This window comes from Henckelia pumila, chromosome 4 (genome assembly GCF_033568475.1).
Source record: "Henckelia pumila isolate YLH828 chromosome 4, ASM3356847v2, whole genome shotgun sequence".
In the NCBI taxonomy this organism is placed as follows: Eukaryota; Viridiplantae; Streptophyta; class Magnoliopsida; order Lamiales; family Gesneriaceae; genus Henckelia; species Henckelia pumila.
Genome location: NC_133123.1, coordinates 25,678,865 through 25,692,946, shown reverse-complemented (window position 1 = coordinate 25,692,946; position 14,082 = coordinate 25,678,865). Strand labels below are relative to the sequence as shown.

At 34.7% G+C, this 14,082-nt stretch overlaps 1 protein-coding gene across 1 annotated transcript; it reads right to left on the bottom strand.

The window, feature by feature from the left end:
• Window positions 1–1,943: 1,943 nt before the first annotated feature.
• LOC140864699 (3beta,22alpha-dihydroxysteroid 3-dehydrogenase) lies at window positions 1,944–7,899 on the bottom strand. The gene is made up of 8 exons (XM_073268999.1): window positions 7,020–7,899; window positions 5,992–6,141; window positions 5,080–5,340; window positions 3,281–3,367; window positions 3,116–3,194; window positions 2,520–2,629; window positions 2,267–2,400; window positions 1,944–2,181 (listed from the first exon to the last, which is right to left on the bottom strand). Exons 1-8 carry the CDS (start codon window positions 7,551–7,553, stop codon window positions 2,076–2,078), a joined length of 1,461 nt encoding a protein of 486 aa, XP_073125100.1. The 5' UTR covers window positions 7,554–7,899; the 3' UTR covers window positions 1,944–2,075.
• Window positions 7,900–14,082: the final 6,183 nt, after the last annotated feature.

The window sequence follows — 14,082 nt, the reverse complement described above, 5'->3', positions numbered from 1 at the left end:
CTTTCCAAGCCTCACAAATATATCTATCAAACTAAAATCACTGAAAATTGAAATCGCAAACAACTGATTCTTGCACTTACAACTACCCAAAAATGAAAGATTGCACTCATTTCCAGATTCTATTTTGAATCTAATACACACAACAAAAAAGTACAAAGTTGACTAATATGCACATTTCAATAATATAAAGAATTTTCAGATAATTTAAAAAAGGTAAACAATTTTTTCATTAAATAACTAAGCAATAAACTTTAAGGATAAAATTGCATTCCTATAAAGATGAACACATCTATTTGCAATCAAAAAAACTTTAGACTTCAATATTCTGTAAAAAAAACACATCTAAATAATTTTTAGAAAAACTTTAACGCTTCAATATTGAACAATTTTTAGTAATTATTAAATGATTTAAATTATTTTCTTAACAAAACTCAACCATAAACTTTGAGAATAAAATTCTATGCATCGAAAAATTTAAATATTTTTAGATTAGCCATATGGAATTTAATAGAAATTAACTAAAATAATGATACTCTAGAAATACAAATCTTATCTTTAAGACAAAAACGATGAATGCAGAAAACTTCTCGATGATCAATGCCGATAAGTTTTTGTCGCTCTATATAAACTAAAATTGTTTTACGATTATAAATATTAGGAAATTATTAAATTGAAACAACAAATAAATCACAAACTCACCCATAAAGTTGTAATTTCAGAGAATAGTTCATAAAGATTGGGAAAAAAACACACCTTCAACTCTCTTCCAATAGTTTTTCGTTCGATTTTTAGAGTTCAGAAACTCTAAACTTCAAGGATCTTGTCTCCTCCCCGATCACTGGCTTCAAGGTTGATGTATTTTTGTGCACGTCGTCTTCAATGTTTTAGGGTTCATGAAGTGGGTGATGTTCCAACGAAAGAGAGATAAATATTGTCCGACGGAATTGTGCAGGTATTCTTATTATATTTTTATTGTTGATTATATTTTTATTGTTCCAACAAATAAAAAGGGTAAAAGTGGATTTCAATTAAGAATGAGGTCAATTGGGTAATCTCATGTCCATAAGAGAGTTAAAATATATAAAGAAGTTGTGTCAGGAAGTGAAAAAAGATTTCTTCTGACTTAGAGACTGAGAGAAAAGATGAAAGTAGTGTTGGGGATTTTAGGACAATTGCCCTATAAAAAAAATGTGATTAAATTTTTTTTTTATGATCGATAGCAACACAAAATAATCGGATCAATTCGAATTTTACTGAATTCGATGGTACCCACATGATGCGGATAATACTCAAAAGATAGATTTAACTGTCAAATTTTTTGCATCTCATACACACAAAAAATATGAACATTCAATGCTACCATATAACATTGTCTGTATCTAGCATAAAATTCACATCATACATGCTCGTATCTTCAAAATCTTCTAGTCTCACCTATAAGAAAGAAAAATGAACTGTCTAGATTTTGAAATCTTGCCACAAATTAAATATTTTCCTAATTTATATCCAATCTATCAATTCAAATACAGTTTTATTTTTATTTTTTTGTCTATAGCGAACCTCAGAGTTGATCATCTCAAATAATATAATACACTTGATTTTTTTTCATTCATTAATTAAAAAACTAAACTTATCGAGTATAGACACAAATATAAATATATAATGATAATTATAACATATGTAATATAATCAAATAATATAGGCAAGATATTCTAAATAATCACTTAAATTATATATACTACTCCTCGGATGATGGCAAAGGTATTACTCTTAATCTAACATAATTTTACATATCTTTTTCGATTAACAACATAACCAAATTGTTTAGTGTTTTTTCGAAACATAGTTGATCACAGATAAATTCTCGAAACATGAGTTTTATAGTATCCAACGAGAATTTTTTTTACCACAAAAACAATGTATTATTTTATGGACATACGGAATAGAATATAACATCAACTGATATAGAAAAATAATTTATGGAATATACAGCAATGTAGTGCATATGAGTTGATCTACAAAGTTGTTTCCCTACATTCTATATATCTGCATATCGGATTAAATGCTTTCGATCTTTACATAGCTCGAACTTCATTCAACCTCTGAACCAAAATCGGATACCGTTTCTGGGTTCGGGTGGTCGGAAAGAACACCAACTTGTCCTGTTCCGCTGGCACCCAACTGTCAAAAATACAAACTTGAGGTAATGAGTATCTGATAACCAAGCTTGAAATGTGGCTTCGTCGGCTAAAGATCGACGCGTTACCTGAACTGAGTGACTAAGCGATGAAGGAAAACAGAGAGCTCAACCCTAGCAAGCTCAGCTCCGGGGCAACGTCTTGGCCCTCCGCCAAAGGGAGTAAACACGTTCATCGAACAACTAGTAGTTCCTGAACCATTCTGCTAATCACATATGCATATTTGTACTAGAATGTTAGAATACACGTGCCTGTGAACAGACACAGCATATATGCTACAAGATAAGCAGAGAGGGGTTCAAATTCAAGGGAGAAATCGACCTGCCACCGCCAGGGATTGAACGTGCGAGCCGCTTTGAAATGACCATGATCCATGTGTACCGCTCGAAGAGAAGCAAAAACCTTCCACCCTTTCGGAATTGTGTAACCATCTAAAGCCATTCCAAACATCACCATTCTTAGAACAAACAAAATCCAAGAACCTCATTTCTCTACTAATAATACTTTAACATGCACAAGAATGATCTTCAGCGGCTGAAACAAATTAATCTAGCTAGCCCTACTCGAACTCTAGTTACGTACTCTAGAGGCTAATCAATGCCAACTTTGAGCACTTCACAAGATCGAGCTACTAGAACTTGAGTAGCGTTTATCTACTTGTGCATAGAAACTGTCTTTTTGATTGAGTGTGGCTTGTTATAATCAATCGAGCCAAGCTCGAACATGTACTATATACTGGGGTTGGACTTGGGTATTTCAATTCACATGATATAAACATCAGATCAGTATATATATTGTCGAAAAAAATCAGCCTTTGCTAACAAGTTTATAGATGAAAGTATATATACGACACCTAAATTGTCATCAACCATGAAAGGGTGATCATCGAAAGGGCGTTTCAGCCTTAGTATTATTACCTTTGATAGTAACATCTGTCATTGCTCGTCGAAAGACCCCGCTGATTATGTTGGATACCCGGAGAGTTTCGTTTACAACCTGAAATACATGAGAGTGGTCGAATCTCAATGAAGTGCTGGTCGAATCTCAATGAGGTTATGATATAGTGGTTTTCATGAACTTACACATTGAGTGAAAGGCATGGATTTATAATCTTCCAATTGAAGAGCCTCGTTTTCTCCTTTTTTAGCCAAGATTTCAATATGCTCTTCCTGTTAAACAAAAGGGGTTAGTTAGCTATATAACCTTGGTCAAATTAAAGCATAAATAATTGCACTATTAAAAAATTTTATAAAGTAATTATTTTATAGACTTGTACAGAAATAGCATGTAAACATGTGCCCCAATTATATACAACTAGGAGTCCTCTTGTGCTCCATCAGGAGTATTTCTCCCACGGATGTTGTAGGCCCCCCATTGTTTGTGGTAGTACACCACATGTATTCAAGATCCAAAAGATCAATTTGCCTAGATAAACACTTCGAGGAGGGAGTAGCAAAAACAAAACCATATCTTCGAGGGCGTCTCTCAGAAGAAAAATTCGAAGCTCGAGACTAGCGGATCGTGCCACATGACAAGATCAAGAAATCTTCAGGCAAGGACTACATAGATCGATGTGGTATTTAATTCAGGACAGACAAAAGAGGAAATGACAAGAAACTAGGCATCATCTAGCCCACTTAAAGAGTGGGCGACCATTAAGGAAAAGGAGCATGGGGCAATAACACATAGCTGAGATATCACTTCACATGCGCACGTGTACTGGACAATGAATGGAGACTTGCTGCCGCTGAAACGTCGTTTTCATAATTTTGACACTACTCTAATTACTATATTCATATAATATATTTACATATAAATATTTAAAAAAAATCACAGAATTTGTGGATCCTCGACGAGATTTCGAATTCGTGATCAAATGTTAACAAACTTTTTCCCCAACTCTAAAGAACAAATAACAAAATCCGATCGACCCGTACCATGGACAACCTTAATTAAATTAACCCTTATTTTAGAAATTATTTACCTTACTTGGCAAGAAGTGATTCAATCAATCTCTTTATTTTTCATCTTTGACTGTGTATATTCATTGTTCGAGGGAGTGGAACTTTGCCTACCCATCCCCACTTGTTGCCAACCCATGCCTAATTCTTTCCAACAACACATGTTGTACATTGTAAATGTATTTAATATCGCATTAACCCATTTGAGAAAGTATGTATCATAAATTATTTTGTTTAAAATAACGATTTTAACCGTATAAAATTTAAGATAATTTTATATTTTTGATTCTATATATATTTTTACCTATTTGCCTTTTTTTTTTTTTTTTTTTTCTTGTTTCCACTTTTTATTTTTCGGCGTAAGCGATGGTGACATCACATTTAGTACTTCTGATAAAAAAAAATTGACTTAATTTACTAAAATTGAAAGATACAATGCTAAAGGCGAAGAATGGCAACATAGACTATCAAGATCGCAAAAATTTAATACATCGAACCAAAAATAATTTAACTATCATTATTTTCGTTGTATTCCTTAAATTTTAATAATAACAATAATAAATAATTTTATACACTTATATTTTATTTGCCACTTTGTTCATGATATTTTTCCCTCCCATTTTTTTCTAACTTGAGACCGACGATATTACGATTGAATCTCAAACTCATTACTTCGTCTAAAACAAAATTTTGAAAATTTTGAGAAAGAAAAGCTAAGAAATACTTCCTAAAATCTCCATAAAAAAACTACTTAGTATTGGTGCTGATAGAGTATACGTTGCCTTCAAAAAAAAAAAGATAGAGTATACGTGACGTCATCAGTTTTTCCCTCCCATTTTTATTATTAATATTATTATTTGAGCTTATAATTTAAAAAGTCATGTATGTATGATGTATAAATTAAGTAAAGGGAAAGTAACCTTGAGTTGAGACAATGCATGCGGGGTCTCCGTGAGGAACTTAACGGCGAGCGTCATAATTGTGGACGTGGTTTCGTAGCCCGCCACCAGTAAAGCCAGCATGAAGTCCACTATTTCCTCGTCGGAGAACGTCCCGCCGCCGCCTCCGCCGCCCTCGTCCAGCAGCGCCGCCAGCATGTCCTTCTTTCTCTCCCCTCTCTCGCTCTCTCTTCTTCTTTCCCTCACCACCAACCTCAACGCCTCCGCAACCTTTCTCCGAGCCTTCAAATTATAATAATAATTAGACCACACATTAATCATTAATCGCATATTATATTATACTTAAGCATGCATTGATTTAATCAATTAACCGGCATCTGTTGAGATATTGTTTTAGTCCGATAGTTCATTGCGCATTAAAAGAAAAGATAAAGAATGGGAGCCCATTGTCATGAAAAAAAATTAAAAAGATATATACTATATTGATTTAGTGAGAACAAATTAGATAACTATGAAAAAAATATCACTTCATTAAAACTTTTTATTTGTTTTAAACCATATAATAGATTAAAAAAAACCATGAAGATCAACTACATAGTTTTTAAAAGAATTAGATAAACTAGAAAAAATTTACGAGACAAATTAATACAATTTAATTATGTTACAAGAAAATGAATTGATGTTATTATATAGTTGTATCATTTTATACAAAATCAAAAAAATTTATGCAAAATCCAATAATTTGAAACAAAGTTATATAAACTTTTTTTTCCTAATGACGTAAATTTACATCACTTGAAAGGATAATTTTTTGAAAGATAATAAAACTAGACCCAATATTGTAAAATTCGAAAATCAGCAAAATTCCTATATAAAAAATAATAATAATTCAATTTTATTTTTTCTTTTAAAAAAAAAAGACTGATTAATTACTTGAATAGCCCTTCTATATGTGGTGGAGAAAAAGGGCAAAGGGATGGTAAAAAAGCCTTCAATAACTAGCATGTACTCTTTCATCAGATTCTCCGTCCATTCACACGGATCAAAGCTCATCAGCTGCTTCACTGTTAACTGAAAAGTTATCTGCAACCAAAAATCACATTAAATTTTGCCTCTACCTGATTCCGACGTCAAAATCTCAAATTTGAAATGAGATTTCGATTTCAAGACTCATATCCACGTCGAAATATACATAAATTCATATGTTTAATTAATAATACACAACATGCAATATACTGTTTTCCACTTTATTCAGAGCGATAATTGTTTTTGAAATAAATTATCGGTCCCCGTCATTAATTATTAAGAATATTATTATTCTTGTTGTTTATTAATGTTTAGGTATCGAAGCTTCTTAATTAATGAAAAGTATATGATATCCATTCACATACAATGATGAGAGAACAAAACAAAATGGACTAAAAGGCAAAGGGAATAAGTGGATCATACTACATGCACATGTGTGTGGGTTCATTATGCTTCCAAAACTTATATTATATATAATTATCTTCAAAATAATATTATTAACCATTATAATAATTTACACAATATATGTATATATATATATATATATCACACACACACCCGCATGATTGTGTGTGTGGTGTAAAAATACCAATTTAAGCTTATAAATATGTTGGAGATCCGAGTCATCAAGTTCGATCTCGGTGCTCGTAACATGAAATTATGCCACACGCACTCAAAACAACTAATAATTTAAACACAAAATTCTTTTTTTTTTTTTTGGACTATTATTTTTCCTTTTTTTATGTTCTCTCGTAAAAAAAATTTTATTTTTTATTACTAAATAATATAATATAGCTATTTATTTAATTTTAGAAAATTAAACAAACGATTAAAGTAATGAGAGAGATTAAAAATAATTAATGAGAAATTTCGAAAGAATATTAATTTTTTTTGCAATTTCGATTGATGACTGTTTTCTGTGCTAATTTATTTACCTTCTTGGCTTCGTCCATGAGAACGACCCGAGCGGTCCAAGAGTCCATGTTGAACCGGACGAGGCGGTCTATGTCGACCAGGAGATGGTCCCGTATAATCGCCGAGTTAGCGAAGCTCATGGTGAGCGAATGCATCCTCTTGTGGAGGCTGCCCCTCATCAGGAGCAGCGAGTGCCGGCCCAGCAGGTTCTGTATCGAGCCGGGGTAGCTCGACTCGAACAGCCGGCCCTCGTTCTGCAGTATGAGCCGGTTCGTCTCCGGGTCGGCCGAGAACACCGTCGGCTCCCCGAACACATGCGTGGTGAATACGGCGCCGTACCTCGCCACCCTGTCGTCTATGAACGGCTCCGGGTTCTCCGTCTTGTAGGCGGAGATCAGCTGCAGGGTCTCCCCCAAGAACGGCAGACCCAGGTTCCCCGGCGGCAGCCGGAGCTTCCGCCGCGCGGTGGCGCGTAGGACTACGATCAGCAGATACAGAGATAGCAGCAGCGGGAAGAGGACGGCGGACAGGGAGACGATCGGAGAGGGATCCATGTGGGCTTCTGTACACGCACTGGTGTGTGAAAATGGCTGTGCATTAATGGTGGGCGAAAGCACACGGGTGGAGTATCTAGAAATCCAATCTAAATACTGAGTGAAATTTAAGGGAGAAGTGTGTGTGCGTAATGTAATGTACAGCACACAAGGGGGGAACAGAGGATTTTGCGATGCCACCAAAATTTAATGCTGGATTTTTTTTTTCTCTCTTTTTTTTTTATTTTGATTTTTTACTGTGTGATTTTGGATGAGTGAGGGGGGTTTTTAATTTAACTCTTCTTTCCGTTTTGATTGACACTGTGATTATGGGAAAATCGAAAGGAGATTTGAGGGGAGCTGTCTGAAAATCTATCCATATTCTATATACCTCTGATTTTATATCTCATCAGTGTGAATAAATCGGGAAAAAGTCGGTTTTAGTTTCATCCATTTAATAATTGTCTGTGTCTAAAAAGTATTTGATAAATAAAATTTATTAAAGTGTTATATATAGTTGATATTTAGGTGATTGATTTGATAGTAATATTTCTTTTGTGTAATGATCTCTTTATCATATAAATAGAGGTGTATGATCGAAACGAGACTCGATTGATTTCACTCATCTTTTCTCTATTTCATTCTCTCATTTTGTTTAAAAAATTTATAACACATTATTAGCACGATTGCTCTTCAAAGTAGAGAAAAAAAAATTATTATCTTTCTATGAATGCTCTCGAAGAAACACAATATCTAGATCTTATATTGATGTTCATCGAAATCACATAAATTTTATTTTTATGTTCATTCTTCTAGTTAATCATTTATGCTCCTGAAGAAGCACAACATTTAATTTTATGTTGATGTTTTTTTTTTATCTAACACAACATATTTTTATATTGATACTTGATAGATCTATGGATACAATATGATTATTTAATTTAAGACAAAAACTTCAATGAGACGGTCTCAAGGGTCATTTTTTTAAAACGGGTCTCTTATATGAGTTATCCATTAAAAAATATTACATTTTATGTCAAAAGTATTACTTATTATTATAAATATGGGTAGGGTTCACCCGTCTCATAGGAGTGTTACTCTAATTTAGATATGTTTCCGAATAATATTGATACAAGATATGAGATTGTTGATATTGATATATGATTTCTGATCTGACAATATTCCTGAAGAATATTGACTTGATAACATGATATATTAATATTCACCAATATTCCGAAAGAATATAAATTTGATTTTAACAACATAGCCAAACTTATGATTTAATTTTTAAATCAGATATTATTTATATTCCTGAAAAATATTGATTCAAGATTTAAGATTTAAGAATTAATCTCCCTTGTGAAAAGTCTAAAATGCATAAAACCCCTAAAAATATTAATAGGCTAATGCATCCTTCAGTTTTTTAAAACATAGCACATTTTACTCTTATTTTATACAAACTCAGACACATTTATACCCTCTGATAGGGGTTTTTATGCTAAAATTTTTTAAACATAGGGTCTAACATGCTATTAATTTTACATATGGTGTTTTTTTTGCTTTTTTGATTATTCACAGAGGATGTTGATGCAATTAGCCTGCATATTTATATAGATCTATCAATATTTTTGAAGAAATATTGATTCAAGATATAAATTTTGTAAATATTTATGAAGAATCAAATCTTCTAAGATTTGCCAAAATTTTAAAATAATTTTGATATTAGATTTTTCAACGATTATGATATAAGATCTAATATTTATCAATATTAACAAAAAATATTGATTAAAGATCTCACATATATCAATATTCCTGCAGAATTTTGATTAATGATTCAAGATTTGTCAATATTCTTGAAGAATATTAATTCAATACTACAAATTATAAATATATACTTGTTTAAGTGCTTTGATGTAAGTTTTCTCATCATATCTTGACATGCTTTTTTATTATTTCCATTTTTTATTTTGTTGATTTAACAAGTTGCTAATATATTCTTTATGTAAACACAAATATTTGATTGATTAATAACTATGGCAACATGACAGTTTATATACATTTCCATAGCCTACACGATATCATGTTTATTATATATTTTTTCACAAATCATGACTAGATCTATACTTTAGATAAATTTAACTTATTTATTTTTATAGATAGCTCATTATTTAATAAATCTTATTAGATGTTCACATTTTTCATGAAAACAATGATAATAAGTTATATTATTTTATGATCTTAATTTTGTTGCGTAAATTATACATGTCTTGGATGTAATTATATTTGAGCTACAACTTATCTAAATCATGAATTTATTTTTAGATTAATGAAGGAATATCATGACGAATGTCTAGCTGATAGTGGCACAACACACACCATCCTTCAAAGCAAAAGGTATTTTTTTGTAATTAATATTAGCTGAAAATAATGTTATAACAATCTCGAGTGCATAAAAAATTATTGAAGGTCATGTAAGACAAGAGTCATTTTACCAAATGAGACAAGCCTGTGTATTGAAAAAGCATTCTATGCAACCAAATCCTGTAAAAATTTGCTTAGCTTTAAAGATATCCGTCGAAATGGATATCATATTGAAATATTGAATTCAAATAATATTGAATATCCTTTGCATTACATCTATTATATCTGGCCAGAAGCAGATAAAAGAAAGATTGCGAGCACTTTTCTCTGGGATGTATTGCACAATAATAAAAGAAATTGGACCAAATACAGTCACAAACAAGAAGTTTGTTGACAAGAAACATTTTGTATTATGGCATGACCGACTTGGTCATCCTTGGAGTTCAATTATGCAAAAAATAATAAATAATTCTCTTGGACATCCCTTAAAGAATTAGAAGTGTAGTGGCCCGTATCCAAAACTAATGATTAATGAGTAATTAAATCGTATAATTATGTCGGGATTAAGTAAAACATGATTAAGGAAATTCCAGAAGGGTTAACGGATTTAAGAAATGGATCCAGGACACTCGAAAATGGCTTAGAGGGTTTCATGACTCGAGTGGGATCGGAACCCCCGATCCAGGATCGGAGCCTCCGATCTTGGTGAGTTCGGAACCACATCGGAAGCAGGGAGATCGGAACGTCCGATTAGGATCGAAGCTTCCGATGGCTGTCGGTGACAGGTGTGTGGTTGCATGTGGACCGAATTGACACGTAGCAAAAGGAACTTCCGATCGGGGAACGGAGCTTTCGATCTAAATGAACGGAGCTTCCGATCGAGGAACGGAGCTTCCGATCGATGCCTATAAATATGAGGTCCGAGCTCCTCATTTCTTGCCAATTCCGAGTTCCTCTCCTTCGCCTAGTAGCTCTATTTTAGGGCTTTGGGTACTCTTATTTTAGAGTTGGAGTAGAGAATATATTTTAGTATAGTCAGACAGTGTCTGACATAGTAGCGGAGCAGCACTCGTGTAGCGGAGTAGTGCTCGAGGCTGTGGAGCTGCAGCAGGGGTGTGCCCCTAGTTGCGGGATAGTCGCCATCAGTGGGCTGACGACGGACGCAGGTATAGCTATGGTCTCCTTAAATTATTTAGGAGTATCCAATAGCTTAGTTAAGGCTTTTAGCGCTTATTGAATGATGCATGGGTATTTGCATTGTAGACTTGATGATAGGCTTGGAACCTAGAGTGGGACTACTAGGACTGCCTTAGAAAGGTACGTAAGTACTGACTGAGATTGCCAGCGGATATGCATGCTTATATGTTGCATTTATGTGTTTGCATGTTATTATTGTTATGCGGCATGTGCATATCATCTTGTGCCTGTACATCTGTATATCTTTTGAGATGAGCCAGTTAGGGTTGCTCAGCCCTGTTAGGACGTTTGATATTGAGTATCCTTAGGTACTGATATCTAGAGGACTCCGTGGTCCGCGTCCGGGATTTGGGAATGAGTGGTCGCACACAGTGGTTAGCTACCCCGATGTGACGAGCTTATATTCCAGGCGCCAGTATGAGCAGTTTGTATACAGTTATCCCAGATATGGATACCCTGTCATTTGCATGCATCATATTTGTATGTTTATCCGTATTTGCGTATTGAGCTTAGAGCTCACGTTCAGTCTTTTCTGTATATCTGGACATCCTATTCGACGGGGCAGATTTAGGTGCAGGGTTTGAGCACCAGGAGCTTGGAGTAATCAGTGACCTTGAAGACAGCAGGATTAGCTGTAGATTTTATTTAAAGTTATTCGATTGGGTTGTATGATCGAATCTGTTTAGCCGGTTGTATTCCGCCGGTATTTTTGTATTTAAGTCTTCCGCAGCGATGTTATTTAATGCATGTTTTATTATGCTCTTATCTCTGATTAGGTAGTGGATCCGGGATGGGTCGCTACATTTATTGGTATCAAAGCAATGCATGCAAGGGACTTAGGAAATTGATATTAAGACTGCTTGATTATCCTTGTAGGGTTGATTGAGGCCCAGCGAAAGAAGATTTGGTTCTTCATTGCCGAGGTTTGCGGCATATGTCTTTACTATAAGGAATGCAACAGTGATGAGAACACCAGTAGTAGCATATCGATAGATAGACTGACTGCTGTGGACAGTTCATCATTCGATGCATTGGGATGTTGATCGAAGAATATATGCATTCCAGCCAAGGAAGACTGGAAGAGAAGATCGAGTATATCGCGTCAGATACCTCTGAGGGCTTTTTGGAACGAATGTTGTTTAATAATCCATGTAGTTCCAGTCCTCGAATATTCTTCACTCGTAGTTGGAGAGATTGTCAGATAGACCTTTACCAGGGAATGTTTCAAGTGCCTAAGGCATGGCAGGTTCCTAGTGTAAGGTCTGTAAACTCATGCAGAACATGGTTTTGCCAGTATGCTTGCATTGATGCTTTTGTTAGGCATACGGGAAACTTCATGTTCAAAGGCATGATTCGGATACAAGAAGAACGCTGATGGTAGATCGCGAGCAAAAGAAGTCGACCGACATGCACTGACGCAGAGCATAGCTGGTTAGCTATTACGTGCCATTTCTCCGGAGTTCTTCGCGGGAGGACATGTAGAGAGACTTGGACGAGAGTATGCTTGTATCGATGTGTGTGTCGATGGGAAGCTTCATGCTCAAGGAACGAAGACAAGATTTGATGATGTTAAATACTGTATTGTTGTAGTTGTAAACAGTATTTCAGTTGTAATGAATCATCAGAATTTGGTTGTATCAGTTCAAGTTATTGGATGTACATTTGTTGTATTTTGAATACTGTATGTATTACATGGGATTGTAATAAAGGAAATTGTACATAACTTGAAGTAATGATACATGTTTTATTTATTCAGCAATTCGTGATTGATTGCAAGTAATTTTATAAAGTTTGGCTTGGAATTAGTTGATTGGTAATCAACTAGGTTAGCTCATGGATTTTGGGTAAGCCAGCGGTAACGAATTGAAGTGTGGTTAGTCTAGGTGTTTTCCTAGGATTGACCTATTTAGTCATTTGACTGGGTTAGTGCCATTGATGAGGTGATTCATCTGGGGCATGGGATTATTGATCTTGTTTTGGAATTTTGAGTTTCGTTCTAGGTGATTTCCGTAGATCAATAGCTTGATTTACCTTCATAGGTTGAGACTTCGTGATGATGGGATTTCATCGGGATACCAAGTCGAGTATATATACCGAGAGTTGTGGACTATGACCATGACTAGACATGATGGAGCGCGACCCTATGCCAATGTTACTCTGGGAGTCTTTCGTACTTTGGAGAATGTCTGGAAGCCTTCGTGCTTCAGGATTGGCGGTGGGAAGGCTACTAGTCTAGAGTTGTGGTAACAGTCACAACGGGGTATGAATTTGGATTACTTGCCTTGGTTAGGTATCTGTGGTTTAGATATCGTCTGACTGTCGTCAGAGATATTGCTTTGGATTTTGTCACAAGGACCAGTCTTGGAGGGATTTCCTTGACAAGTGCGTACTCTGAGCAGATAGTTTTAGACTATTGGTTACTGCTAGACTAGTGGATCTAGTAGGTGTTTGGATGCTCTGGTGATAGGGGCTAACTAGGAGTTTGGTTTGTGAAACTTCCTATAACGTTTGACTCGAGGATTAGTATTTCTTTCAGCATTGATGGTTTCCTTCAGTGATAGATTATATCCGATGCTAAGGATTGTACATGACGATTTGAGGCGTGAGGATAGCGTGATTTATGCCAGTGTACACTTGGTGGTGATTTCAGGTGGGACACCGCGGCAAGTAACCTCAGTCTCGATTTGTTGCAGTCTTAGCAAGAGATATAATTATCAGGAGTATGTTCAACGATAGTTGAAATCATTCGGACTTGTATTGCGGCTTGAGTTGAACAAGTCATTATGATCATCTTGGATGAAGATAGACAGTGGATAGTATGTCTAGACTGATGCATGTTTAGCACTAGTGACTACTTGTAATTGTTGTCTGACTCTGTCAAAGATGAGTGATTGAATCAGCTGTGATTCTTTTGATTTCAAGTATTTGGAATCTACGGACATGTGGCATTGAGATCATTGATAGTGATCGGCCATGGGATTTTTCTTTGATC